This window comes from Rhipicephalus microplus, chromosome 3 (assembly GCF_043290135.1).
Source record: "Rhipicephalus microplus isolate Deutch F79 chromosome 3, USDA_Rmic, whole genome shotgun sequence".
NCBI lineage: Eukaryota > Metazoa > Arthropoda > Arachnida > Ixodida > Ixodidae > Rhipicephalus > Rhipicephalus microplus.
The window spans coordinates 105,383,329-105,410,570 of record NC_134702.1 but is presented as its reverse complement, the minus strand read 5'-3'; the positions used below and the strand labels follow the sequence as shown (position 1 = coordinate 105,410,570).

The following is a 27,242-nucleotide window of genomic DNA, read 5'->3' as shown; positions in this document are numbered from 1 at the left end:
ACAGTGACGGGCTCATAAAATTTATAAATTAAAAAAAGTGTGCTACAAATGAAAAACCTAAGAATGCTATTCCCTCAATAAGACATCTTGGAATCGAAGGGCCAAATGTTATGAAGACTACACGGTAGGGCCCACACGGCAAATGGAAAGAGGCAGGAAAGGAGGTTTGTTGCAAGCAAAGATAAAACTTTCGTAAAGTCGAAGTAATGCGCTACGAAATTAGAGGAAAATGTTTATATTTAGTTTTCATGCGACATTATTGCAATTCCTAAATGTAGATTTCAATGCTTTTTGTGCTGCACATTCTTTGCGAACTTAACATCAAGGTTGCTGAAGGACAGACACAGTCTTGGACATGTTCATTGGTTAGTCGGGAGGCGTTTATGAGTTGATTACAAGGGGAAGTGCGAGGTCCTGCTGAGAACCGCATTGCAGTGCCCAGCAGGCTGCAGGTTGTCGAGCCCTGCTCTAAACGATTTGTCGTGTTCCTTTATTCTGAGCCAGGTTCTGCGCTTTCAAATGTTTTGCCATGAAGTGGTGCTCCCAACTTTTGACTGCTGCTTGTGAATCCATCTCGGTGCAGTGTTGCTGGCAGGCGGGGTAAAAGAATCTACGAAGTTTAACAATGCCTTCACGGCCATCAATTTGTTGGTGGTGATCTACGTGGTCATCGTGGGCTCTTTCAAGGCAGACATTGCAAACTGGCAGTTGAAACCAAAGGACGTGAGTTGCTCTTGGCTGTCTCCTGTGATAAGTCATAAACATGGCTTGCAGCAAGCCATTACTCTAAGTTGTGTAAAGTTCATAATAATGAAGTGTTAAACATTGTGAACTAGGGAGAATTAGTCATTAAATACGTATGTGCATCTATTTTGTTTTTAACCAGGTCACTGATTCATAATAAACCTCAATGCTTTTTTTTTGAAGGCTATATAAACAGAATTGATCGACAGTTTGAGGAGCGTATTGTGTGCCATCTGCGACGGCCATTCCTTCTGCATAGATGTTGGTGGTCCAAGCTGAAGCACTGACCACTTGTAATTTTTTTGCCATTGTTATGATTGTGAGCATTCCTGGCAAAAAATTTGTTGTCACATAGTTGTAATGGTGTAGACATTAGCAGTGAATGTGTCCAAAATTGAACAGTTTTATTGGGCCAACCTCTGCCTGGTGAAGAGAGTAACACTCGTGGTACCACAGCTGGCATGCACATTGATCTTTAAGTAAAGCGATGTGGGGATCCAAGTGTCTGCCATTTATGTGAGTGGCAGCCGCTCTGTATATTTGCTGTAGCTTGGTTGTATTGCCGCACCATACATATCATGAAAGCAATCTGATTAGAACACATTCCAGAAAGTTTTGACAGTTGTGATGCAACCACCGCCGACCAGGCGCAGCTTCTGCCTTCAGGTAATGTGTGCAGCAGTTAGCCAGTGCAACCCGGGGACAGTGAATAAAAAGGGTGCATGTTTTTGTCATGTGAATAGGACTCTTCACTGAACTTTATCTGGCTTGCGTTATAGAATATTACTGCTGCTCAACATCCTTAAAGTGTTACTGAGAACAACATGGGCTCATACAATTGCCATAGCAGTCCTACAGTATAGCTTTTCCTGGTTAGAAAATTTCACACTTTCTCCTTCAAAGCCTCATTCTTATTTTTGTTGCTCTGACGGTGTAATCATATCAACTTTATGATGCTAGTTGCTGACATGTTCCATAGAGAACCACTGGGTATTGAAGGGAACAGGACTAGTTACTTGGAACTTGAGCTGGAAGAGCCCTTTTTCTTTCAACATTAACATGCAGTCGAAACAAGTACAATGCATGTAATGCTATGAGGTAGGTGTAAAATATTGCTCGCCATGTTGCTTTCCTCGTGCAGGTTCCCAGTGGCCACGGAAAGGGAGGCTTCTTTCCGTATGGAATTGGTGGTGTACTCAATGGCGCTGCCTCCTGTTTCTATGGCTTTGTTGGTTTCGATGTAATTGCCACAATGGGTAAGCACTAACTTTGTATGATCTGCTTTCAGGGCTATTTTGAGACCTAATTTGATGTTGATTTTTTATGAAATCGTTTGGCACTGGCAGAACCCACATAGCAATGATGTATTTTTTCAGAAGCCTCAGTTATATGCCGCAATTTTCTCTTGAGCTCACATCTTACAATAAATATCATATGTTGTCCGAGAAAAAAAGTTTTCTTAAATTTAATGCCGCAATATTCATGGGTGCGAAATAAAAACTTGCGTTTCCCTAGGTTGACCATTATAAAAGTGGAGATACTGTATGCTTTCTTGAAATGAAAAATTTTCCTGGCAGTTGCTGTGCTATTGTGATATTCTGCACTTTAAGATTGTTTCTGGATGCCCTTCAATAGTGTGTGTATTCAGGGTCGTTACCTAGACAAGCTCTATGCATACAGAGCAGCTTCAGGTGGTCAGAAAACTTGTCTTCGAGATCCAGGTGTTTTCATGTTTTCAGTCCATAAATGTGTATCCTCATTGACATACAGCTGGAGAGGCCCTCCCTTTGTTTGTGGCACGGTCACAGACCTTGAGCACATCAAAGAACGTTACACAGCTACTTTCACCGTGCGAAATAACCTTCCCCTGACGCCCGCATTCATGATAACAGCACATCACTAATTGTAGTTTAGAAACCTCTTCACTACGGTGCGTGCTCTTATGAAAAGTGCTCAGTTGCCATTATGTGATGGTGATCACACTGTATACGATTCCTCTGATCGATGGCTGTTGCCAACATGGTTCCTGGTGCAGTTCCACGTGCAGGCAATTTTTTTACTCTATCAAGCAAAATTTTTGTTGAATTATTTTTTTCAAAAATGAAGATTTCAACCTTCAACTAGATGCTTAGCTGCCATTTTGTGTAATAATTTAATCTATCTTCCTTTGAAAAGCACAGGTCATGCCGTGGGCGAAAGATTGAGCGTCACTGTGTATTTTATTGGTTCTTGGGTTTTATAATGCCTGAATTATCCAAAGCTGTCAAGTGGTTTTTTATAAAGTTGTAGGATAAATGTTCACTGTTGTTGTTGGCATGATGCGTATAAAGTAACGTACCACATTAGCTACAGGACAGGCTCAGTGGGATGTCCACATCAAACGTTTTAGTATTGAGAAACTCCAGTCTCTTGTTATATTTCCGTGGACTGCTCTTTTAATATAAAAATGTTCAGGACAAGACAGTGCTTATGAATTGTTTCCTGCGATTAGTGGTGTGGCACGAATGAAAAATAAATATTGCAGAGGAATGGAATGGTTTCCTCTAAATCGTGAACCGCAGTAGCTGAAATGATTGGTGTGTAGTTGTTAAACAGCAAAACAGTTGACAGAATGAGAACAAATACAGAATGGCACGGACAATGTGACATCAGGAGCACTGGATCTGTGATAGAGCTGTGGGTTCAGTATTCACGGTTGATTTCTGTATATACTGCTTTATTTCAGGCGAGGAAGTTCGAAATCCACGGCGTGCCATTCCTGTCAGCATAGTCGTCTCGCTCGGTGTCGTCTTCCTGGCGTACTTTGGAGTCTCCATCATAGAGACGCTCCTCTGGCCATATTACGCACAGAACGTGTCCGCACCATTGCCATTCGTTTTCCAGCAGGTGTGCGAAACATGGTGGCTTTGCGCTCTATTTTTCGTGCTTTTTTTTTTCTTTGGATCGGCATTAAAACATTTTCATAATTTTGAAAACAAGAGAAAAGCCAAGGAGGATCCACGAAGTGAAACTGTGTGTGCCTTGCAGGTTGGCTGGTCAGTGGCCAAGTGGATCATCACCATTGGGGCTCTGGCTGGGCTGTCCACAAGGTAAAAACTGCAGAAAGCAGCTGTGTTTTCTCTCATTGGGGGTGCTTTCTGTCATTCGTGCATATTGTAAATCTCTCTCTCAAAAAAAAAAAAATAGAGGGAAATTTTTTGATTTTGTGGCAAGAAGAAACTCAAAACTAAGGCAGTTCATTTCCGCAGGATATTTATCAAAATAAAGTTATAGCCTCATACATTTTATCATTTTCACTCGTTTTATTTTACTCTAAATCTGAATGGCAGTGTGGCATGTTTGTGTCATGCACATACCACTGCACTAGGCCTTGTGCAGTACTGAGCAATTAGCTGAAAGTGCTTATTAGCAGGGTTAAGAGATTTAGCCGCACTGGCGTGTTTGTTGCCTGCCGCCATCACTTCTCCATGCATTTCTGGTGCTTAATCGAACATATATGTCGCACGACGACTTGACGACTTGAGTTCAGGTTTTTTTATATGCTTCACTGCATCACATAGAATTGAGGCAAAGCTGCCTTTTAGGCTCTGCTACCGCTGCAAATGGATTGACTACGAAAGCACTGGTTTGAATGGATGTGGCAGATATAGGGGCTTTAATTGATGTCGTTTTGGACAATCTGGCATGAAATTTAAGGAAATTGGACATGGAAGATTTTCATCGTTCAAAATTTCAGGTGTTGGAATCGAAGGGCCAAATGTTATGACGTCTAAGGTGCAGATTAGAAGCTCTGGACTCAAAAACAGTGCACCTTTGTCAGTCACATGAGTTAGGCTTCCAGAAAAGTTGGAGGAGGATAGATTGAGGAAATACCATCGTTTCTTTTTATGTCTGAAGAGTTGACTCCACATTGGTTGCTTCAAATTAAGTAGAATCCGGCAAGTTTGGCCTTGCCATTCTCTTATTCCTGATAAGACAACCAAAGAACCTCACACCTCCAGTACTCCACCAACCCAGACAAAAGAAACTGTCATGATGCTATCTCATAAAAATCTTCTTAGGTATCCTCTGCAACTTTTTTGTTATTTTGTTTGGAATATTTAAAGAAGAATATTCAAGAAATATCCTAGAAATGTTAGGTTTCATTCCTCCTTAAGCTTTAATATTGATTAACTTTGCACTCAAAATGTTTCTATTATCACAACTCTTCTGTAGACACCTAGTAGCACAAAATGCATTAGAATTCACTAAATAGTGCTGTTGTAGGAGCATTATGGCTTGCTTGATATATTACACTGTGATTAGACTAATTTCATCAGTCTAACCATGGTCTGGTTAGTTCTTGTGTGCTTTAGATTTGTAATCGCTGCATAATGGCTCATCTGTATTGGTTTCACGAACAACTCAAGCAAAGTGTTATCTTTCGCACATTTCTTTTCATCAGTGCCTCAAGTTTCTTTCGTGTTGAGAAGTAGTTGTCATGGTTTCAGGAGACCACCTGTCAGGTACAGGAAGTGCCGAAAAATGACAAATGTGCGCATACTGTAGTTGCTCGGCTGAGTGTAAGGCACAACAGTGGTAGGAGAGTACTTTATGCGTGGGTGGCACAGAGCTGCGTAGCGATACGCAGAACGCGTGGATGACTACTGGTAATCCATGTGTGCTTATAGACAGTTGCAGTGAATTTTGGTAATTTGATAGTCATAATTTTTTTCTTTGTACACGACGAAACCAAACATGCTGTAATGGCTTTGTCATCGACACAAATTGAGATGGTAAAGTAGCATTGAGCAGAATGCATTTTATACGTAATCGAACACGAGTAGAATGTGCAATCTCTTTTCAGTCAGTTTCAAAAGCAGTGTTTAGCCCTTTAATTTTATTTCGCTGATCTGCAGTCTGAAGTGCGACTCCCTCAAAACAGAGTTGATCGTCAAAGCAAACGCCGCATGGCAGTGCATTGGACTCATTTGGGTTCGAGTTCTTGTTGGTATATTGCATGTGGGCATTATTGGTCGTATGTAGGTCGTATGTATGTAGAAAAAGAAAAAAAAAAAAAAAAACTCCAGGCCTGTGCTAAGCATATAGCACAGTCGCAACAAAAGCTAGAGAAACTGTTTTTCGAGGGTCCTGGTAAACTCCGTTGGCGCAAGTGCTACAAGACAGTTGCAAAGTAGCCCCTACATGGTAAATTGTCGTGCTTCTTTGAAGTAGGTAAGCACCCCTGTCCCCTTAATAGTCATTCTGCGTGGAATGAGGTACCAACTATGCATCTGTAAGGAATCGTGTGCATTTTGTTGATGCAGTGGCTGATAACTTAGAATTATGGCTAAGCATTTTGTAATCTATGCACTTATTGCACAAATAGCACTGCGTGATGCTTGGTTATTTTGGTTCTTTACCATACTCTCTTGCAGCTGTTAATGCAATTCCTTGACGACATGTCTGTATAGCATCATTCTGCTGGGTCTTTGAAGCACCAGCGTGGCTGCATTATCCCCATTATAGAATGCTAGACTATCCCGCAGAGGGTGTTGGTTCTTCTTCTGGTCATGTGAGATGGCATGACCAGAAGAAGTCATGGTCATGTGAGATGGGATATCTTCTTCTGATCATGTGAGATGGCAGTTATGCACACTGGTGGCGGCAGATAACTACGCCACCGAAATTGGCCGCTGCGATTTCGTAACTGCTCTTGTTGTAAAACTGTGCACTTGTCGTTGCGATGTTCGCTAACCACCTTGGCCCAATCTCGCAGCCTTCTGGGCGGCATGTTCCCTCTGCCACGTGTCCTCTATGCCATGGGTACGGATGGGCTCATTTTTCGATTCCTGGCCATCGTGCACCCTGGTCGCAAGACTCCCATGATCGCCACCGCTGTGTCGGGCATCTTTGCTGGTCAGTGTGGCAACTCAAAATATCGCCTCGCTATTGAAAAGGGGGTTGGAATGAAAACGGTGATTTTCTTCAAAGCCGCACATTCGTTGCATTGTTGAAAAAGTTAAAGAGCCTTATGTGTTACATAGGAATCAATACCAGCTGCACGTATTTGGAAGTAATTAGAGCTTTTTCGCCCTTCGAGGGTGAAGGTTGAAAAAAAAGCTTATTTGTTGCTCTATCCAAATGATTACCATGAATTTGTATCATTGAGTGGAAGATTTGAAATTTGCAAACATACTTACTCCAAATCTCATTCAGGAAGGCAGTGACAAGCCTATTCGTTTTAATTAGGTAATTTATCACATGCCTATAGTAACTTGGAATGCAAAAAGTGTTTTTGAAACTCTGTGGTTCTTATTACAGGTCCACTCCACAGGCTAAACTAGATGTCAAAACAGCTATTTCCTTTGAAAATATTTTTTAAACTTGGAAAGTAAAAATGAGCTTACAGTAATTAGCTGGCATTTGTGAAATAATTTACATCAAGGTTGAGGAAAAAAAAGCCTCTGGTTTAAGTGCCGAGCAAAAAAAAATACCAACTTTGTTTGAATATGTTCACAAAAACTTTCTCAAAGCTTCTATAAGGCAGATTTTCTTCACAAAAGTAAGTCAAAAAAATTGTTTCAAGTTTTAAAAACAATTGTGAATGAATCAATTGAAGATGCTAGAAAAATGTGTGGTACTTCGCCATAAAACATTTTTCCAGAGCCTAATTTGGACTACAAATACCTGGAATTGCAATTTCCGAAAGCCAACACTTTTCAGATTTTTTTTTGCAATTTTAACTCTCTTCCTCCTCTAAGCCTTCTGCGATGCATCTGTGCAGCTACAGTTTTTTTTTTGCTGTTATGCCATGTCTCATGAATATTTAATTTACCAGAGCAAAAAATCTCCTGAAGAGCCATGTTCGAGATTGTACGTTGTTACAGGTGTGATGGCGATGATGTTCAATGTGGAGGAGCTGGCCAACATGATGTCCATCGGAACTCTTCTTGCCTACAGCTTGGTGGCAGTCTCTGTGCTCATGCTGAGGTAACTAGCATTGAGCAATGTTTCAAAGCACAGAACTTGTGTGGCATTTGGTCTGCCTTCATTGTCTGGTATATCAAATCAAGAAAAATAAAATGGCGTGCAACATTTGAAGCGGCAATGTTGGCTAGTTGGTTGCATTTACTTTGCAGACCACTTATAACATAATCACTTATAGTGCAGGACAGGTTACCATGCGGTCTTTTTCGATTTCTGTTTACCCTCTCTTAGAAGCCCATGTATACGCGTACCACTTATTGTGCAGTGCTCAGAGATGAAAGATTGTTTATAATGTAAATTATAAAGAAAATCTTTGTAACTATTAAGAAAATCTGTGCGAAAAATGCAGTAGTGAGTGTGCATTGGAAAAGAGGCTTGCTGCAGAGTAAAGTTAACCTATGAGACAGAGAGAAAAAAGAAAACAAAACCTAAAATCCTGCCATCTCCACGAAGTGAATGATGAGTAGGACGAAGCTGCAGTGCTGATAGATTAGGTTTGTGCGAATATTGAAATGCTTCGAATATTTTACGGAATAGTAGAGTATTCGTATTAGCTTCGATTTGGGTTTCAATTATTGAAACTTTTGAAGTGTTTTCAATGAAAGAATAAGTGTAAATTAGTCTGCATGTAACCTCTTGTAAAGGTGGTTTTACTGCAGTGTAGGGGTGCTAGGCTGTGAAAGCACTTCTTTAAAAAAAATTTTGTTTTGTTGCGAAGTTCTACTTCAAATTTAAAGGGGCACTGCAACACTTTTGAGAATTGTCAGAAAACACTGCGGACCGGTAGTCGAGTCTACTGAATATACGAGGCCCAAATATTATAGCGCAGCACGAGGCCTGCAATCCACAATGAAATCAAAAAAGTCTGCTAAAAATTGCACTCTTCTCTTGGCAAATGACTTCACAAGCTCAAAAAGCACTCGTCCCAGCCATTGTATTGGCCATTGGCTGATTTGAGTATCACTCATGGTTGTTACTGGGGCCGCCGTGAGAGGCCTCGGCTTGTCCATATGTACGTGCGCGATTGCACTGAAATGCTGCGTATTAAAAATAAGAGGGAAAAAAATGCTCAAGTTCATGAGACACGTGACGCATTTTCTTCCCCATTCCATCCCTCTCTGCTTAGCTTCTTGTGCTTTTGTCAGGACTAGAAGAAAATGCAAATGCAGTGTGCGACAAATCTTTGTAACTCCGCTCATACTAGATGCTTTGAAAATTTTTGCAGCAATGAATTCATGAGGCAATAGACTTTTTTATCGAATCCATTCAATAGGTACTTGAAAATGTTTCACAGCCCCTTTTAATGAACATATTACCCTCAAATCAATTGATCACTTTTTTAAGCTGAAAAGCTTGTTATGCCAGCCTATATGCTTCAAGTTTAAAAGATTTTAAAATGTTGCGCTTTTTACAGGTTATCACATGCATCTCACTGAAAGTCTAATCCTGTTACTGCTCAGTTATTTAGACTTCCTTTGAATGGAATAAAAAAGAATTTGCTTAGAGGACTTATTTTATTAAAAAAATATTTGCAGTAGTGAAGTGATAAATATGCCTACTTTTCTTTATAAATCATATATACTATTGCAATTAGATTCGAAATTATTCGACCGAAAATCGCCTTTCGCTTTGAACCTAAAATTGACTACTCACACAGGCCTATGATCAATGAAAGAGTGAAACATTCACTTTTACATCATATACTAAGCACGTTGCTATACAGGTGATTCTATATACCTTTACATACATGTTTATTATTTGCATATCAATACAGTTATATGTACACAAGATGTAATCATTTACGTATCGATGAAATGAAATGTAGAGTTTGCTTGGGACAGGTCATGGCAAACAGAGGCGATGATGATGAGGTTGTCAAACTGCAAGTAGTCGCATATCTCGCAGCTTTGGCCGAACAAGCGACGAAAGAAGTCGCACTTCTTTCGTCGAAGAAGCACGCGTCGGCGCCGCCAACTGCAGGTAGCGACCACTTTCGGTTCTTGACTGCCGTTTTCTGCGCAGCATAAGATTCGAGGTTCTCTTATTGCCACCTGCGTGGTGCCTCAGCTTTGCGGGCTCTCGCTTCAGGATCCGGTTGTCAACAGGCCACTTTCCTTTGGCTGCGTGAGCAGTCGCTCCTGTCGCCATCTCCGTATTGATGCTGGTGCTGGCTTGCAATTGCTGCCAATGCTGGTCTTTCTTCAGTCTTGCGAGATACCACCGCGAGGTCTTGCCGGAAGGTCTGCATTTAGTTAGGCTGTGAGCTCTCGGTGCCGCTTTCTCCGCTTCGAAGGTGTTCATGATGATTAGCTGCGTGGCGATGTGCACTCACTAAGCTTCTGGGGTTTACAAATGAGACACAGTAAAACGGCTCTCACTCCCCTTGAGAACTAGTGGTCACGGCGTGCCAAAAGACTTGCCCTGAGCAAGAGAAGCTTCACCCCTAAAAAAGAGGGCAGAGGCTTAGCTGAGTGGGCTAGGCCTTTGTCACTTTTGTACTGGTGCCGGCGTGGCTAGTGTACTAGCGTAGCTCCGGCCGCAAGCGGCTCAACATAAGACTTGCGATCTCAACCTTATCAACTGCGCTTAATTTCTTGTCGGAAAGAACGTCGTTGTTATCGAGCTTGCTACCGATATCGTATTTGGTGCCCTGTTTGCAAGTTTAAAACTGCTACGGTGTTATGGCGCGAGCTTTCACCTTTGCCGCCAGTGCGTGGCCGTACATGAGCTTGGTAAGCTTTCGTTGCCCTCGATCTTCCGGCTACTAACACAAACTTCATATCATGCATGCTGTTCTTTGTTCAGTGGCGTATTTTTGATACCCAATCTTTATGTCTTGGACAAGCTTCCCACGACAGCATGCCAAATGACAAGCTAGGCCTAATCAGCATTGGCTGCATTGCGGTAGTTGCTGCATGTAATCTGAGCTGCGGTTTCGTACGGAATCTATCAAACTCTGCGTTGGCTGTACCTGAAGAGAAGGGGTACATATCGTTAATGAAAACGAGGGTGGCTCGTGTAGCACTCGAATTGTTATGGTTTGTGATTTAATTGCAATATCTTGAAATCAAGTGCGTGCCAGGGAAGTCGAACGATAGGTGTCTTTCAGCGTGTGAAATTTTGGATGTCATTCGTCACATTTTCCTCGTAATGCTCACAATCGCAGCTTTCTGAGAAGTAGTCAGCGAATTTCTGTGATGGTGCTTTCTTTTGTTAGACCCCTCTTCTCCCCCTTCACGTTCATTTCATTGGCATTGGGAATATTTTGACGTTAAACTTTTTTAACATCCGGAAATTTAAATGGTTGTAAGCACCATGCATCGCATGGCCAGATTCCGACATGCGAGAATGCATGCTCAACATTTTTTACGCAACTGCGGCTCTTGAAAAAGCTGTTTTGGTTATAATGCGGTACCGCTTATAGTGTGGATATTTGAAACTCCTGTGACTTGTGTTGTAAGCAGCCTATACTGTACATCGATGGCCAACTACCTTCGGCATGGATAAAGGTAGCAAGGAACATTGCAAGGATAAAAAATTTGCTTGCTTTTTAAAAAACTAATGATCGGGGCAAGATTACCACATGTGTGCCTGCTGATTTATGCGGGAAAGCTTGTGTTGTATAAACCCTCAAATTGGTTTGCTTTTTTACCTCTGATGATGCATTGTGGTATATATTTGACCATTCAAGACTAATCTGATTTATGTGCCTGCACTTTTGTCTGCACCCATGGAACTGAATGTTGCCCCTTGAAAAAGAACCACTGTGGTAATTTTGTGACACCACACTATGGATTTTTACATCGTTAAATTGAAGTGTTAGAAAGGATACCTTTAAACATACTGCAAGCTGCTGTAAAAATAGGACCCAGAGTTCACAAAACAGAGCCAGGAAGTGCTAAGGTATGACAAGACTTTACACCTGCCATAGCTCACTGGCTAAAGCGATTCCCTGCTAAAATAACTTGCTGTTGGGCTTGGTTGCGACACACTGTGTAATTAATAGCATTTCATTAAGTTCAACACTCGGTCGTGGATTTGATCCTGGCCTCCATGGTGGCACTTCAATGAGGTTTAAAAACTCTTGCACTTAGATTGGAATGCATCTTAAAGAACCCAAGGCTGTCAAAGTTTATTGGGTTCCCTCGGGATCATATTTTGGTTCTGGCATGCAGAACATTGTAACTTCTTTTTTTCTCACCCATTTAGAGATTTTCTTTTTTTGTTGTTTTCTGAGCTATTATAAACCACCTGACTCGACAATGTTTCGATCTTTGAGTTGGTTATCACGTGCACTAATTTGCAGCAAACTGACATTGGTGTTACAACTGCTCTTGGAAAGCGTTCATAGGAAAAAGTTTGTACCCAGCAATGCAGAATACAAGGCTGTCGCTAATGTTTCCAGCATTCCTTGCTGATATGGCTAGTAGCCAGTTTGTCATGTAGTTGTCAATCTAATGTTGGGAGATCAAGGGACACTAAAGAGCAAAGACGGGGACGTGGTTTAGATTGACACTCACTCTGAGAACTCTAATGCCACGTGTTTAACCATCTTAAATTCATTATCAGTGGAGGAAATCAAGGTTGAAGTTTAATTTCTGAATTTTGGGCCAAAATCTCTGCACGGGATGTCAAAATTTTCTAAATTTATTTTTCGTATATTTATTGGCTCGATGAAATTTTTGGAAACTTTGTATGCTAGGTTTATGGCACCCACAGATGGCAATGTACTTCATTTTTGTCGATCAGAAGCTGAGTGACCCTATAGACACCTTCAAAGGTTTATTACATCACTGGGTTCGGTGCGGGAATCTGAAGGTGGAGTCTCTACCAGCATTTTATTTTCACACATTTTCTCGGTTGCCATGTGTCGCGTCGCATTAAGAGTGGCACTTAAGAGATTGTGAAGCTGTACTTTACTGGCGTCTCTCATAATCATATGGTGGTTTTGGGACGTTAATCCCCACATATCAATCAGTCATCATGAAGCTGCACTTTACTGATCACTGAAAAATGTTGTTTGCTTTCTAGGATTCATTTAAAATATGTGTGCATGTTCACGGCAATGTGTTTGTTTGTTCTCTTTGCTAGTCATTATAGTAATATGTTTCGTGATTGTGTCTGTAATGCAAATGCCATTATTTTAAGGGGAGATGCAGCTTGAAAAACGAGTTTTCTTAATCAATTTTTTTCACCTGTTTTGATAAGATTAGTTATCTACTCTACTGTACTGAAAAAAAAAGAAACCTGTTGAGGCCCAACTGGAAATGCTTTAAAGTTGCATCTAAAGAGCACAAGGTAGCTGTTTAAAGGCTGAAAGTGCAGTCTTCAAGCACCTTGCCACTGGTAATGCACTGCCGCTCACCATTGTCGATCACATGAGGCAAAAAGCAGAGCCACACTCTTCAAATAACGACAGTTTCTCATGCTGCTGCAGCGCAAAAAGTAATAAAAAAAAAACACACTTCTGCGCCCATTTTTCTAGCACTGCGACTGGCTTTTAAATCGCGCGTTATAGATCGGAGACCGCCATTCGCATCTGTGCGCCTGTATATGCTGTGAAGTCTACTTGCAGGGTCCGTGTCTCGTTGAGCAACGCAGCTGAAGAGCGTATTTTTTGAGTGCGTATCTTCATCATGAAAGAATAAAGCCGCATGTCGTATCATAGCTATGCTGTCAACGTGAAAGCTGTTGCGGCAGCGTGCTCTGTAGGAATGGGCTACAAGCAGCTGGTCAGATTTGCGGCAGTTCTTGGTTGCAAAAGCCAATGCATGAAGTCATTCACAGCCGTCAGCTGCAAAGTCTGATTCAGCAATGGATGCTTTGTCATGCTGGAGAATTAAAAAAATGAAACTTGCAAGAAAACAACTTATATATTCGAAATCTGCATAAAACTCTCAAACAGCTCAAGTTTCATCGCTCTGCAGTGAATAATAAAAAAAGTGTCTTCGAGTGGCATCTCCCCTTAATCTGGCCCCTTGCCCTTTGACATTAACCCTCAAACCAAAAGTTAATCTATTTTGTTTTATTTATTCTTTTACCTTCACTCTTGCAGTACTTCACTTTACGGAACTTCTTTCTAAGCATGCACCCTTGTTGAGAAGAGATTTCACTCCTATTCAATAGTTATAAAATGCTTATTAAAAAAAGTATTATCAATGCTAACTAAAGCAACAATGAAATGTGGTGTCTTAAATTTTTGTCCACTTATAAAACCAGCATTGTATTGCTCTCTGGCAATGACGGGCGATGTCTCTTCAGTTTAATTAACTTGTTCACTACTATTAGAATTTGTGCTCGCTTTCTCCAAATTTTTTCTTGCTTTCCATGGCATCTGTGACTCTAGGTTTTTCTAAGAAATGAGTGACTTTGTTTCTGATTGATTGCCCCTTCAAGTAGAGTTGCAGAAAAAAAAGGAAAACTCTTTGCAGCTTCCATGAGGGTGCCTGCTGTTTTTTTTTTCCTTTCTGTACCGTTGTTGGTTCTTTTTTTCTCACTGTGGGTACCTTGCTTGCTCTGGATGCCCTCCAGATACGAACCTCTGAACCCCCAATCCATCGCCTCTCCTGAACCATCCCTTTCAGTGTCCATCTCCCATAGGAGACGAATGTAAGTGCCCGCCTGTGCCTTCCTGCACTCCTTCTTGCATGCTAACGACATTTCCCACCATCTTCTCTTCTCTGTGATTGCTTGCTGGCACCTTGCATAGGTGCATGCTTGTTGTTACTGGCTTCCCCTGCACATTTTCAGTAGCCAGTTTTTTTGTGGTTGCTACCTCGTACTACACTCGAACCTCGATATAATGAACCTGGATATAACAAAATATCGGCTACAACGAAGTAAATAAAAGATAGACCTGCAATAGATATAGTGTTTGGAATAAACATTATAACAAATTTTCCGACATAACTTACTTTCGTGCATCATTCAACTTTGTTAAAATGAGGTTTGAGTGTAATGATTGCTCCAGTGTGACAGCAACGAGCACTTGCATAACTGAGAGAAAATATTATGCCTGATGTTTTATGAAGCAAGCTCGCTACGACAGCAGTTGCCTGAAATTCCTCCGGCCCTTCCCAGCCATACAGTTCAAATATTCAGTGATTGCAGCACAAAGGAACATAGTTTACATTGAATACAGTTAAGTAATACTAATTACAGTGAGATGATAATGCAGGTACAAAGATTACTGAAGTGTTGGCAGCGATAGCACTAAACTTGTCCAGGACACTCAAAAGCCATGTTGGGATGGAGGAAAGGTTGCCAAATCACATATCACTTACATCGATGTACATGTTTCGCAAGTGCTCCTCTGCTGTGCCTTGCAGAGTTCCTGATGTCATTTGTCCTTCAGACTAGTGCTAGGCATTTAGAATGTTTGCCGTGCCAGCTTCTATGGATAAAGGCAGCTGGTCTGTTATAATATCAAAATCTCAACTAATGTGCAGTTTCACGTCCTAAGCTTGATATCGTCGTGGCACCTTTAATGTTTTTTCCAACTATATCAACAAAATTCTGCTGTACTTACAGAGTGGGGCAGCTTTCCTTAATTAATTGTGATCTGTTTAATTTATTCTAGTTTAATCATCCCATAGTCTAGTGTTTTTATGTTAAGAAAAGAAGGCACCTTAGTTATTTCAAACTTGATTATTTAGTGCATTGAACTCTGAGATTTAGCACTATTTTTATGGCAGATTTTTTTGCAGCTTGAGAAAGACATCTGTTGTGTTGCATTGTAGTTCATATAACCCTTTTCCAGTTGCTCTGTAGCCTCTTCTGATCATTTGTAGCTGCCACAATGGAGAATTTTTTCGTAAATATTCAACGTTCTATTGGGCTGTGCATGTGGAATGTTGCTTTTGTATGTTCTTGCCACGTCCAAGTAACAGAAGCTGGCTGCATGAGAATAAAACAATCTGGTTTTCATAACCACCTCTCATCTTGCATCGTCAATAAGCATTCCAACATGCGTCATAGAACCATGCACTAGAAATTTGACAGTAGGGAGACTGCGATGTGCAACCTGAGGTGTGGGCAATACCTTCAAAGCAATAAGTTGTTACAACAGGCATTCAAGTGAGCTTAGCTGCTGTGCGAAACTTTGTGAGGAGCAGGTTGGCATCATGGCATCACTCGTCAATAATGTCCGGGAGATGCTGTGTCAAATGCCTGCTACTGATAGTGCTGTACAGAAGGGCAATTTCATTTCTTGTAAGCTAAGTCAAGAGGATAGAGGCATGTGAGATAGTTTACAGTTGGTCCACTCATTCAGTTGCCAGCTGTAGTTACATTGTGATGGAGGTTATATAAAGAGGACACCTAGTGTCGATTGATAAATATGCACAAGGAACACCGAATAAATCAGTCTTCCTCATTGACAGCCCTCATAACACATTAATCTCTGAGGTTGTAAACACATATTGCCATTTGGTCGGTTGCCCTTGACTTTTCGATGGCCATGCTCAATATGCTGACTCTACCACACTGCCGACACCCAGGTATGACGTTACACGTCCATCCGATGGCGACGCCGATGCACCAGACTACATGCCGCCCGATGACCAGAAGCGACGAAGTGTTATGACAATGCTCTTTAACCTGGACAAACTCGCAAGCCCTACGAATGCCACGTCTTTAATTGTCAAAAGTTTCACCCTGTGCATAGGTAAGTGAAACATTTTAGTGCAGTGGGGCCCTACGTTATTGCAACGACCAAGTAATAGTGGTTCCATAATTTTAAATGATTGCTCTGTAGTCTTTTTGGCCTCTCTATGTATCAGCAGCGTCGTAGATTGTCAGTGGCAACTCGTATGTGTCCTGCATGCGAACATGGAAGAACAATTGTTTTTAACTGAGCTTATGTGTACAGATAGTAGTATACAATAAGAACAGTAAGGGAACATTCATGCTAACAGCACCGTTAGGCAAGAGCAATTAAACATGATATTCATAATCCTACACGATAGCTTCCATGCTCTTTGTTCTGATGACGAATAACTTGTCAGATAAGCTTTGGTATAATCATTCTTTACTGATTATCATTCAATCAGTCCACCAAATTTTTTGTCTATTGATTGTGTCTATGCTACTAAGCACAGCCCTTCAGGTGCTCGTTCTTACTGTGGATGCATGTGATGAATTTTGTAATAGGAGTTGAAACTAAGGAACAAACACACTGCTGGCATTACCGAGCTCACGTTCAAAGGAACCAGTCCAACTTCAAAGTATGTGTTTCTTAAATTTTTGTTGGTTGGTTTAGGCATACCACGTCATTCATTTCCCAATCCAACATATATTCATTGAAAGTTCACCTTTTAGCAGAGACTATTTTGCACAAAGTTCTGCACAAAACCTTAGTGGGCATTTGTTGTCGTTGATTTCCTGGCCGCAAACGCAAACTTTGTATCACGAGTGCAACGTTACCAGAGGTATCGGATAGCTTAGCTGCCTCTCTGAAGTTTCGTGCAGGTTTCACCGAAGTGCGCTGGTTGTGTTACGGCATATTGAAAGGATGGTGGACATTTGCTTTCGAATAGTGAAATTCATAAAGGCTCTGTTTGTGCTCTTCTTTTTTCGACAGGGGGCCTGTTCATGGCCGTGACGGCACTACTGGTGTTCGCCGAGGCGGATGTGCTGGCCCTTCGTGCATCTGTTGTGGCACCCCTCACAGTGCTGTCGCTGGCGGCCCTCTTCTGCATCGCCTGTATCTTGAGGCAACCCAGGGCAAGCACAGAAAACCTTGCATTCGCAGTGAGCCGCATTACATCCTCTTTCCTTGCGCGCTGAATGTGCTACTTTGTGCATTTGTTTTCCAGTGTTTTAGAAGCAGGGGAAACGAGTGCAGCATTGTAACTTTTGAAGCCTACAGAAAAAAAATTTTGAAAAGTATTCAACCTGGTCTAGCACTGTTAGCATGCTGCATATGCGAAAGGTTTTAGGGGCGAAGCATCTTAGCCCTGGCTTGCATGCACTAGGAGTGCCGGCATAGGTAGAAGCGAGCCGATCATTGGTAGAAGAGAGCGATGATGGCGAGTGCGTTCGTGGCAGGCTGTTTCTTTCCTTGCGGTGCTCAAAAGCTATAAAATGCGCTTGCTCAGAGCTTTCTCTCGCACTCTCATGGTCAGGGAGTGCACTTCATTATGAAAGAGAAAAAAAGAGAACAATAAAGAGGAAGAAAGAGAATGTACAGAGGTGAATGATCCCCCAAAGCTTTGTCCACCACTCACCATCATTCACTTTGTGTATATTCTGCAATTTTTTTTCTCCACATTTGTTCACTGGTTTGGCAAAACCACGCATTCAGCTAGCATCCTAAAAAGCGGTCTCCTGAAAGTGCCCAACTTCCACTGGATTGATGCCTAGCTAGTGTTGTTTTAGCAACACTTGGCGCATGTCCCACTGTGCCACTGCAACCACCTGCAGCTGCTGTGCAAAACAGAAGGGATCCCCTCAACAGAAGCTTTCGCTTCTTGAAGAACTAAAATTCTTTATTTTTTGTACTAGGATTGCCAAAGGCGTTAAAGCAGGGAAGGCCGACAGGGATAGTCGTAGGGATAGTCGCAGGGATAGTCGCAGGGATAGTCGCAGGGATAGTCGCAGGGATAGTCGCAGGGATAGTCGCAGGGATAATCGCAGGGATAGTCGCAGGGATAGTCGCAGGGATAGTCGTAGGGATAGTCGGCACACATTGTGTAAGCAAAATGTGTGGGAGCCAAGGTAGCGTCTTAGAAAAGATAAGGGACCCTGCTTGTGTAAATATGTCCTCATTCTTGAGGTTCGAGTTTTTGCCTTCAGCTTTTCAACTTCAGCCCGAGGGTATGACGTTCATTACTTTGCTGGCCTCGAGGGACGTCACTTTTACAAATTTACCTCTGCAAACATTGCAGTGCAAATAATGTTTTATTTTCAGCTGTTGTCCTAATGCATGCACATTTTGGCACTTTCTCCAGGTTCCACTGGTGCCATTGATTCCATTGTTCAACATGTTTGTCAACCTTTACCTTATGATGCGCCTTCCACCAGCCACCTGGGCTAGGTTTGCTGTCTGGATGGTTGTGGGTAAGTGATATGAATCTAGCACTGCGGTTGATGTACAAAAATATATTTTGAGCCCTTGTAAGTTCATTCGATTGCCATTTCAAGCTTAGTGGCGGTCCTCAGTGAACGCCACTTTTGTTTTGTACTCCCAGAGTCTTCAATGAAGCGGGAATGCCCCCACAATAATTATTAATTGTAAAGATACTTTTCTTGCATTACTTTAGTGGGCATCTGACAGGTAGTCGAAATCGCCCAATGTCATTGTAGTGTCCTTTGTTGTGCAAATGTCTGTGTCTGAGCGAGAGTGGAAATTGAGAAAAGCATGGTTCTACATTCGAAAAGCAGTTTCATTCATCGGGGCATGCTTCCGTCACATACGGTACAACTTCTAACTTGTGTGTGCCCTTCAGTGCTCTAAATGCAACGATTCATTTCTGCAGTTAGTGAACTGCATGTACTCGGTGAGCCTCAATACCTCAGTGTAATACACTTCAATGCAATTTGCTTGAAATAGTGGAAGTATTTAACTTTTTATAGCATTATGCCAATTGAAGACAATCTGTTTCCAACTTCAGTGTGATGAAAGTGTGGTTATCTGGGCTTCTAACATTAGTTTCACCAGTGCTATGTGGCTATGGCAGAAAATTAGGCTTGTGGAGTTGGACAATGTTAGGAGGCTTGAAGCAAATTCAAAGTGAATCATGATTGTGGTCAAAATTGATATAATTCAAATATTGTACATCACATGTCATAAAGGAAACATGAGCATATTTGTCATGACCTATCCTGCACAATATTTTCGAAAAAATTGAAGCAAAGCTCGTGCAAATTTCATTTTTTCTTGGTTCAAAAGAAGTGGAAGTACCTTTGAATTGTTGCAGGATTTGACATCCGGTAGAATGCAAGTGATAACTTGTGAAATATGTTATGCTTTAAGATTTACTGAAAGCACCTAAGCTGGTATAAGAAGCTTTGAAAACAGGGTTCGTACATGTCCTTGAAATCCTTGAAATTAAAAATGCAATTTCATGGCCCTTGAAAGTCCTGGAATTTTTCACCATATTTGAAAGTCCTTGAATTACCTGAGCAGTGCACTGTCATGTCGACATTGCGACCTCCTTAATGTGGCACATCAGTGTGTGAACCCGTCAAACTCCCCATTTCTGAAGCAGTAATGTGGCGTGGGTGCACATGATCCCATTTTGCAAAAGTGCATGTGAAAAAAAAAGTTAGTTTGTGGCGAGGGTGAAGCAGTGAATGTGATGGCAAGAAATTGCAATGTCACGCGAAGAAGGCCAAGCAACCCAATACATGCAACGCATCGCTCAAGCACGAAGGACGCACGAAAAGAAAGCGCACATGACGAGTGCCGATGAACAACTGTCATAGCTCGACACTGGAAGCGTGCTGCTAAAACAAACCAAGAACGGTGCTAGAAAAGAACACACATGTATCCACTGGATGAGTGTAAATCAACCTCTGCCACAGTTGTTACTTCTTGGTTGTTTAGCAACGTACTGCGAGTGTCAACTGTGCACAAGGCGGCACTTTTTATGGGGTGATGTCATTCAATTTCAAGGCTTTAGCAAGCATCTTGTGGGTTTAAGAATATAGTTTGTCACTTCCCAAGTGTACCTAACTGCTCATTCTCCTAATCGAGGCCTATCGCAAGTACGTGCAACACTGACGTAACTCTATAGGAAAAGGCAACAAAAGTTCTAGTGACGTCACACCAGATCTGTAGTCAGCTGAGTGACTTAGACTTCTACCCTGTATATACTGGCAAAGCATCGTGGCTGCTGCAGGTAGCGGCGAGTTTGTTTTGCAGGTGCTTGTGTGGCACATGTGTGCGAGAGCTGACAATACTCAGCATGACGCTTGAAAAGCTTTGTGATCACGTGACTAAATCATCTACACTGCTATTGTACCTGCACAACTCAGTCCCCACAAACAGAAATTTAAAACTGTGCATATCAAAAAGGCGACAAATCATATAGAGAAAATAAATGAATCTTGGTGCGTGTATCGTACTTATTGGACCTATAATTAAAGCTTGCAGCAAAGAACACGCAAGCCACAAATATTGCGGCATGACCCCTTCAAGGCCTGACTACACATGCGCGTGGAAGCTAATCAGCGCGTAACTTTCTGACATGACATCGTGCCCTCCCTCTGGAGAGGGTGCGAGAAGTTATTAAGACTACGCTTTTTTCAAGGACGATAGTCTTTCTTAGGGACTTTCGACGCAAAAATTTTGGTCTGTCTGTCTGTCCGTCTGTACATTTGTCTGTTTGTTCACCCTTAACAACACCAAAGTAACCAAATGATACTCCAAACGGTCGAGCCCATCCGCAGCGCCAACCAATAATGCTCAAGGTTTAGCGTTCATACTTGTGCGATTGTCAATTAAAAAGCAATTATTGCACATATCTGAGGCACCATAACAATACTTCAATGATATGTATGTGTATTTTTTACTAGAAAAGGCATACATGAGTAATTCTAAAGATTGTAGCCTTTATAATGATGCGCTGGTCATGCAACGCTTGCATGAGACAGCAAGTGTTTCGAATGCTTTGCTAAGACGATACGGTGGTGGCACCTACCCGTTGCCTTGCATTCTACACATTATCACCTCGGAGACGGGCACGCACGGTGCACGCCCTATTTTCCAGGATAACTGCCAGATAGCCCTCATGTCTCACTTGTGACGTGATTTGATGCGCTCGTTCGCCTCCGCTTCACGCTCGAGGCACTCTAATGCAGCGCCTCCAGAATACCGTTCACCGATTTTCTTTCACAGAACATAAAGTAAACATTTTGTTCACTCTCTGCAGACGCAAGACTATCGTCTTTTGATGACATTTACGGTGTAAAATGCATATACGGGGCCAATTTTTTTTACAACTGTGATATTTATATACCATAAGTGCAATGAAAGTGGTCATTTTTGAAAATTTTAGAGTGAAGAATTCCAACTTAGCATGCCGCTTTGAGTCCTTGAAAAACTTGCAATAAGTCCTGAAAAGTCCTTGAATATTCTTGAATTTTTTCTTTGGAAACCTGTACGAACCCTGTGAAAGTATAAAATGATAAATTCATGTGAGGGTCATCTGTTCATTGTACCTAGAAGTGCGACTTCGTGGCATAGCAGATTTCCAACGAATAGATGCTTTCAGGGCTTAGCATTTCTTCACTGTAGTGAAACCACCTTTACGAGGGCTACACATAGAGTAACATACATCAATTCGTTAATTTATAATACTCTCATATTTTCAATTATAATTTGTTGCTCTTGCATTTATTGCAATGCCTTTGTGGCAAAGCTGACTTTTTTGTGTGTTGTATTTAGCATTTCACATCATTGTATTGTATTCTGGCATTCTTTTTGTGGCATCCTTCATGTTAAAAAGAAGCTACTGGGTTGTGTGTATTTTGTTAAATATCAGATATAATTGAGGAACATCAATTTAATGAACTAAATTGTGAATTTCTACGGCCTAATTGTGGTAACGTTTAACTGTACTATGAGATTCTCCATAAGTATTGAACTTGTACTGCAGAAGGACTTGTTCTTGAACTAGTTCGCGCACTTGCTAATAATCATGGTGTAGCGTACTGGCCTGTGCCAATGACAGAATGAAGGAGCGTGTAAATAATCTGAACAAGGACATGAATGCACATTTATTTGCACATTGTAAAGCCTACACATGTGCTTCAATGTTTCGTGATTGCAGGATTCTGGGTATGCGCAAAGATAGAATGCCATGTGAGCTTTTAAAAGCTTTTTTTTTTATTAAGTAAAAGGGTAGTGATTGTGAAAGTGTCTGTTGTCTTGTTTCCCACAGAACTTGTTTTTTTATACTCTTCATGTGTCCTCTTACTTGCACGTCCGCACGTTTAGAACAATCATAAGCGTGCGCAGAGTTTCTTTTTAGAGGGCTCCTTGTGAAGGCTTCTTGCAGTGCCTCCCTCTTCCTATCAAGTTAATGTGTGGGACTTGCTTCGCACCCCCCCCCCCCCTGTGTCCCACCCCCTCTTGCACATGCCTATGGGAGCAATATATTCTCTATTTCATCAATATTCTATCAAATTTGTAAATACATAGCACCTGTGATCTGTTTCTACGAGTCTTTTGTGTTGTTTTACCTCACCATGATTATTAGTGCACTAAAATCTCATTAGTACGTACCGGCTTTAAGCTTATTTACGGTTAAAATGTAGTAGTGACGAATCACCGAAAGTCTTATCGAGACTAATGCATTCACAGACCGCTTAAGCTGTACTGTTCATCTTATTCCTACCGGGTAGTGCGTACTAACTGCGTACTGTGGTAACATTTCGTGCCTGAACGTTTTACTGCGCCGCTAAATTTGCTGACGCAGCAATGTGCCGCGAACAGTTTTCATGTTAAGTGCTGAGATCAGCGAATTGTGCTGACTTCTGCAAGACTTCGGCAACAGCTTCGCGGGCGATCGCATGGAAAAAAAACAAAGGCGAGGTGGTGACCACCGACAAACGGGCCGGTATGACTTATGGCAGACTAAAAGCCTTGTCACAGTAAAAAGCATACCTGGCTATCTGCTCAAGCACGCATGTAGCGAAGCACCACTTTCAGCCTACTGCACGCTTTAGTGGGCAACTACTCGAACACGCTGGGCAGCCACTCGCTGCCGCTTCATTGAGCTAGACAGTGTTCGAGGGCACACCGCTTTACAGAAACAGAAGCAGCTCACTGTCGTGGAGCTAAGCGTTGAGGGGAGGGGGGTGTCGCGGGCTCCGAGAAACCTTGCTGTATACTATGCAGGCACGTGTACAGTACAGCAATCGTAGTGCTGTTGTAACCATACTGCACGCTTTTATTCAGCGACAGCCCAAATGTGCCTCCATTGGCTGCGAGAACTGCTAGAACATCGGCTGCTCGCCACATCTATGCATGGTATGAAGCGGAGTGGGCGTACTGTACAGCAAGTAGGTTGGGATTCACGGATGTGCGCCGAGTAGGCAAAGCGCTGCATGAAACTAGCCATGCAGTTGACAATTTGATACTCTGCGATCGCTCTAGGTTTTAAAAAACCGTCAGTTTTAACTTAAAAGCAGACCACTGAACAGCTGATCATGTCGACATCAGTTGTGTTGCTGTCCCATGCTGTGTACCTTGGACCTTACAGTAGTTCCAAAATCCTCATTGGCGTCGCCACCCTGTGATATCAGACAGTTGTGCGAGAGTGACAATTTTTTCTGCACTTTGCCAAAAAGAAAAATGTGCCTTTGCGATGAGCACTTCAGGCAATATTTCCTGTGGCACTGAATTTATTCCTTTGTTGGTGGTGATGGTGCACATCAGGAGATGCAAATTTGTAGCTGGTGGTTAATATGTAGTCCGTTCAGTGCATACTTGTGTCCCCGTTCCCGGCAGGTATGTAATAGCAGGGTTGCGCTAGTGCGTAGCATTCAGGCTAGGAAACACAAGCAAGCTGGAGGGCAATTATCGTGTCCCAGAAAGACACTGCAGCATGTTAAATAACCCCAGGTGGTTGAAATTTCCAGAGCTTCTCACTCCTGAGGGTGCAGTTATGTGTTTAGCTTAATGTGGCAAAAAGAAAAAAAAATGTGATTCTAGCTCTACATGTCTATGGCAGGGATGGTGATCTACTTTGGATACGGCATCTGGAACAGCTCGCTGAGGAAAGGGTCACCCCCGATCCTGGACGATGGGGCCGGCTCAAACGAGTCCTCGAGCTCCGAACACAGCGACGACGGTGAGAGGCAGCCACTCGTGTCCTGCTGACAGAGCATCCCAGCGTCAGCGGACCTCTCCCAGGGCGCTGTTGTTGCCACGGAGGAGGTTGAGCTGCACGCTGAGCGAAAGTGCATGCTGCTGGGCGGTTTGGAGAGCCGGCCCGGCATTGTTCATGCCACGTTGCTGCTGTTGTGTGTTGTTGGGGCCTGCTGTGTGCTGTGATGTTGAGTACCTAATGGAAATGTGTCTATTGCACATGTGTGTTGCTAACACGCTGCTTCACTAACCTGCCTTCTGCCTTGAAAGCCAGCGTCCAGTGACTTGTGGTAGTGTACAACTAGCAGAGGGCAACTAGAGCAAAACAAATGAGAAAAAAATATGCAGCTCTCAATCTAATTCAAAAGTGGGATAGATTGAGCTAGTTAGAGGCTGTTCCCATGTTCTTCTTGCAGTGTACTGTATGCCAAAGCCAGGGAGGACTGAGAGGGGACAGTGAATGACCTGCATTTGAGATTGTGCACCACCTACTGTCATCTCTTTGCACTTTCTGTAATAGTTTATGTAATACAGTGCAAGAAGGAACCTTGTTTTGTCCTGTAGCAGGTGCAAAAACAGTGTTGCAGCACTATGATGTGTGTGTGCATCCTGTACTATGTTGTTCTTGTACCTTAGCTGATATACTTGTTCACGTCTAAACCTGGCATGATCAGTGTAGGAACATCTCGAGGCAAGCACCGGGCATCGAGGTTAGATCTACTCGACCTCCTCATTTGTAGCTGTACCTTGCTCTGCACCTTTTCTTTGAAAACTGTCATTTCTGGGCTCATCGCTGTCCATGAATCTCTCCAACTAGACGGGCTTGAATAGTAGACGTTGATTTGTTAGCAGTGATGGTATAATCGTTTGGCATGGTGACGTGTAGCTATGCTCCCTCTACTTTGCATCCGAGCACTAACGTGGTCACGGGCGACACATTTAAGTGTTTTTGTTTCTCCTGGTCTCGCTGCATCACAGATCTCTTAGTGGAAATCTTCATGTCCCTTCCTCTTATGCTATTGACAAAGTTACTGCAGGAAGTGTCTTGTACACTTAGCGCCTGAAACTGCATCTTCTCTGACACATGCACACAGGGTGCAGATGTATCGAGCTTTTATTGCACATATGCGCATTGGCGACAACCAGGTAGCTAGGACGAGCCTTAAAAAATTAGCCATGGGCATGCATAGGGGCCTGGGTTTAACAATCAGCATCGACATCAAAGCAATGCCTTCTTTTACTTCATTGTTTAGGGAACCAGCAACTTGTGTTAATTTCTTTTTTGGCCCTTTGGTTTCCACTCGGTTTTCGTGAATCTGTATTGTCTTAGTGTTTCGTACTCATTTTAAACCATCAGTGCACAAAAACTTTGGTGCTAAGAGGTATTAAGGAAGTCACAGCTGGTTGGTCAGATGAAACTTTCACCGGCTCATTTGACACTACAGACTTTTTCTGGATCAAGACAGCGAATTTGGTTGTCGAATTGGGCTCGTGGCATAGAATACAGCAGTGGAAACACAAGGACCAAAGAGACTGATGACATGAGTCTTCATAAGTTTCTTTTTGTCCTTCTGATGGTGCTCCAACATAGTACTCTATTCATTCCCTTTTTATTATCGTGGCTTTCATTCATGCCCCTCTCTAGTTTCTTTTGCTCTAAAGTGCACTGAGTGAGCTTGTTCTACTATACATTCCTGTACTAATGTCCTATCTTCACTATAGCATGGTTTTATCGGGCTATGGTGGACTAGCTAAGCTTAAAGGACAGCAGGTGCAGCTGTTACGGTGCTCAGCTGCAAATTTGAAATGCATTTGTATGATGCTGGTCATGGCTGATGCATGCTTATGGAGCCAAAGTGGTCAGTGATGGACGAGATTCTTTAACAATCTTGGAGCCGATGTAGAACAAAGCTGGTCCTAAGACCAATCATTTTATGGATGCAGCTCTTTCTACTATGTACTCCTTTGACTAGACGATAGGGCTTTCAGTAGTTTCTTTCTTGCTTTGCGAGGTGTTACAAAGGGGCCGGATCAATGAAGTGGGACTGGCGCTCATTGATGTAGGAGCGGCACAGAAGATGCGTATTTAGTGAAAGATGGTGCACATTGTGTACGCTAGTCTTTCTTCCATTCTATATGTCTCTACATTATCTAGAGTTCAGAGGGAATGAAAGAAAAGGAACACGAAAAAAATTCAGAATGCTTTGTCAGCCAGTAGACCAGTCAGTCATATTGGTCAACGACTCTTTCATACTGTTCAGTTCTTCAGTGGTCCGGAGCGAAAAATGGCATGAAGTAGTCCACAATTTTAAGGAAAACATTTGACCGGTAGATCTACTCGGTAGATTGAATAAAAGAGCTAATGTGCAAGTTCATCCACAATAAGATGACTAATTTATGGTTTATAGTTCCTGTGAATTTTTAAGCTAGAGATCTTGCTCATTCTACATGTTGCCAAAGATTGACATGTTTTTCCAAGCATGGCACATTTTTGTCTCCTTTCGGGGAATAGCGACATTTCATAATTCATTTCGTGCCGCACAGCTTCGGTTCAGCACTCGCCCATATTATTTGATATAGTATCTACTCTTGTTTTTTATTGTCTATTTGGAAAGCCTCCTTGAAACTTTTGCTTGATGATTGCAAGCACATTTCAGAATGAGCATGCTTTTATTCATTCAGGCTCAGCGTGGAGGCATATGCAACAGGCACA

At 42.2% G+C, this 27,242-nt stretch overlaps 1 protein-coding gene across 4 annotated transcripts in view; it reads left to right on the top strand.

Moving 5' to 3' along the window:
* The window catches only part of LOC119171828 (high affinity cationic amino acid transporter 1), an 82,302-nt gene that overhangs the window by 42,065 nt on the left and 12,995 nt on the right, over window positions 1-27,242 (top strand). For 3 of the 4 annotated variants that reach the window (XM_075890095.1, XM_075890096.1, XM_037422685.2), the window contains 11 exons: window positions 584-723; window positions 1,886-2,000; window positions 3,470-3,630; window positions 3,772-3,833; window positions 6,503-6,642; window positions 7,614-7,716; window positions 14,245-14,322; window positions 16,212-16,378; window positions 17,294-17,463; window positions 18,663-18,771; window positions 24,393-24,512. In XM_075890095.1, coding sequence (XP_075746210.1) covers window positions 584-723; window positions 1,886-2,000; window positions 3,470-3,630; window positions 3,772-3,833; window positions 6,503-6,642; window positions 7,614-7,716; window positions 14,245-14,322; window positions 16,212-16,378; window positions 17,294-17,463; window positions 18,663-18,771; window positions 24,393-24,512 — 1,365 coding nt within the window. The remainder of the gene's footprint in view (window positions 1-583; window positions 724-1,885; window positions 2,001-3,469; window positions 3,631-3,771; window positions 3,834-6,502; window positions 6,643-7,613; window positions 7,717-14,244; window positions 14,323-16,211; window positions 16,379-17,293; window positions 17,464-18,662; window positions 18,772-24,392; window positions 24,513-27,242) is intronic. The other variant, XM_075890097.1, reaches the window with a different exon arrangement.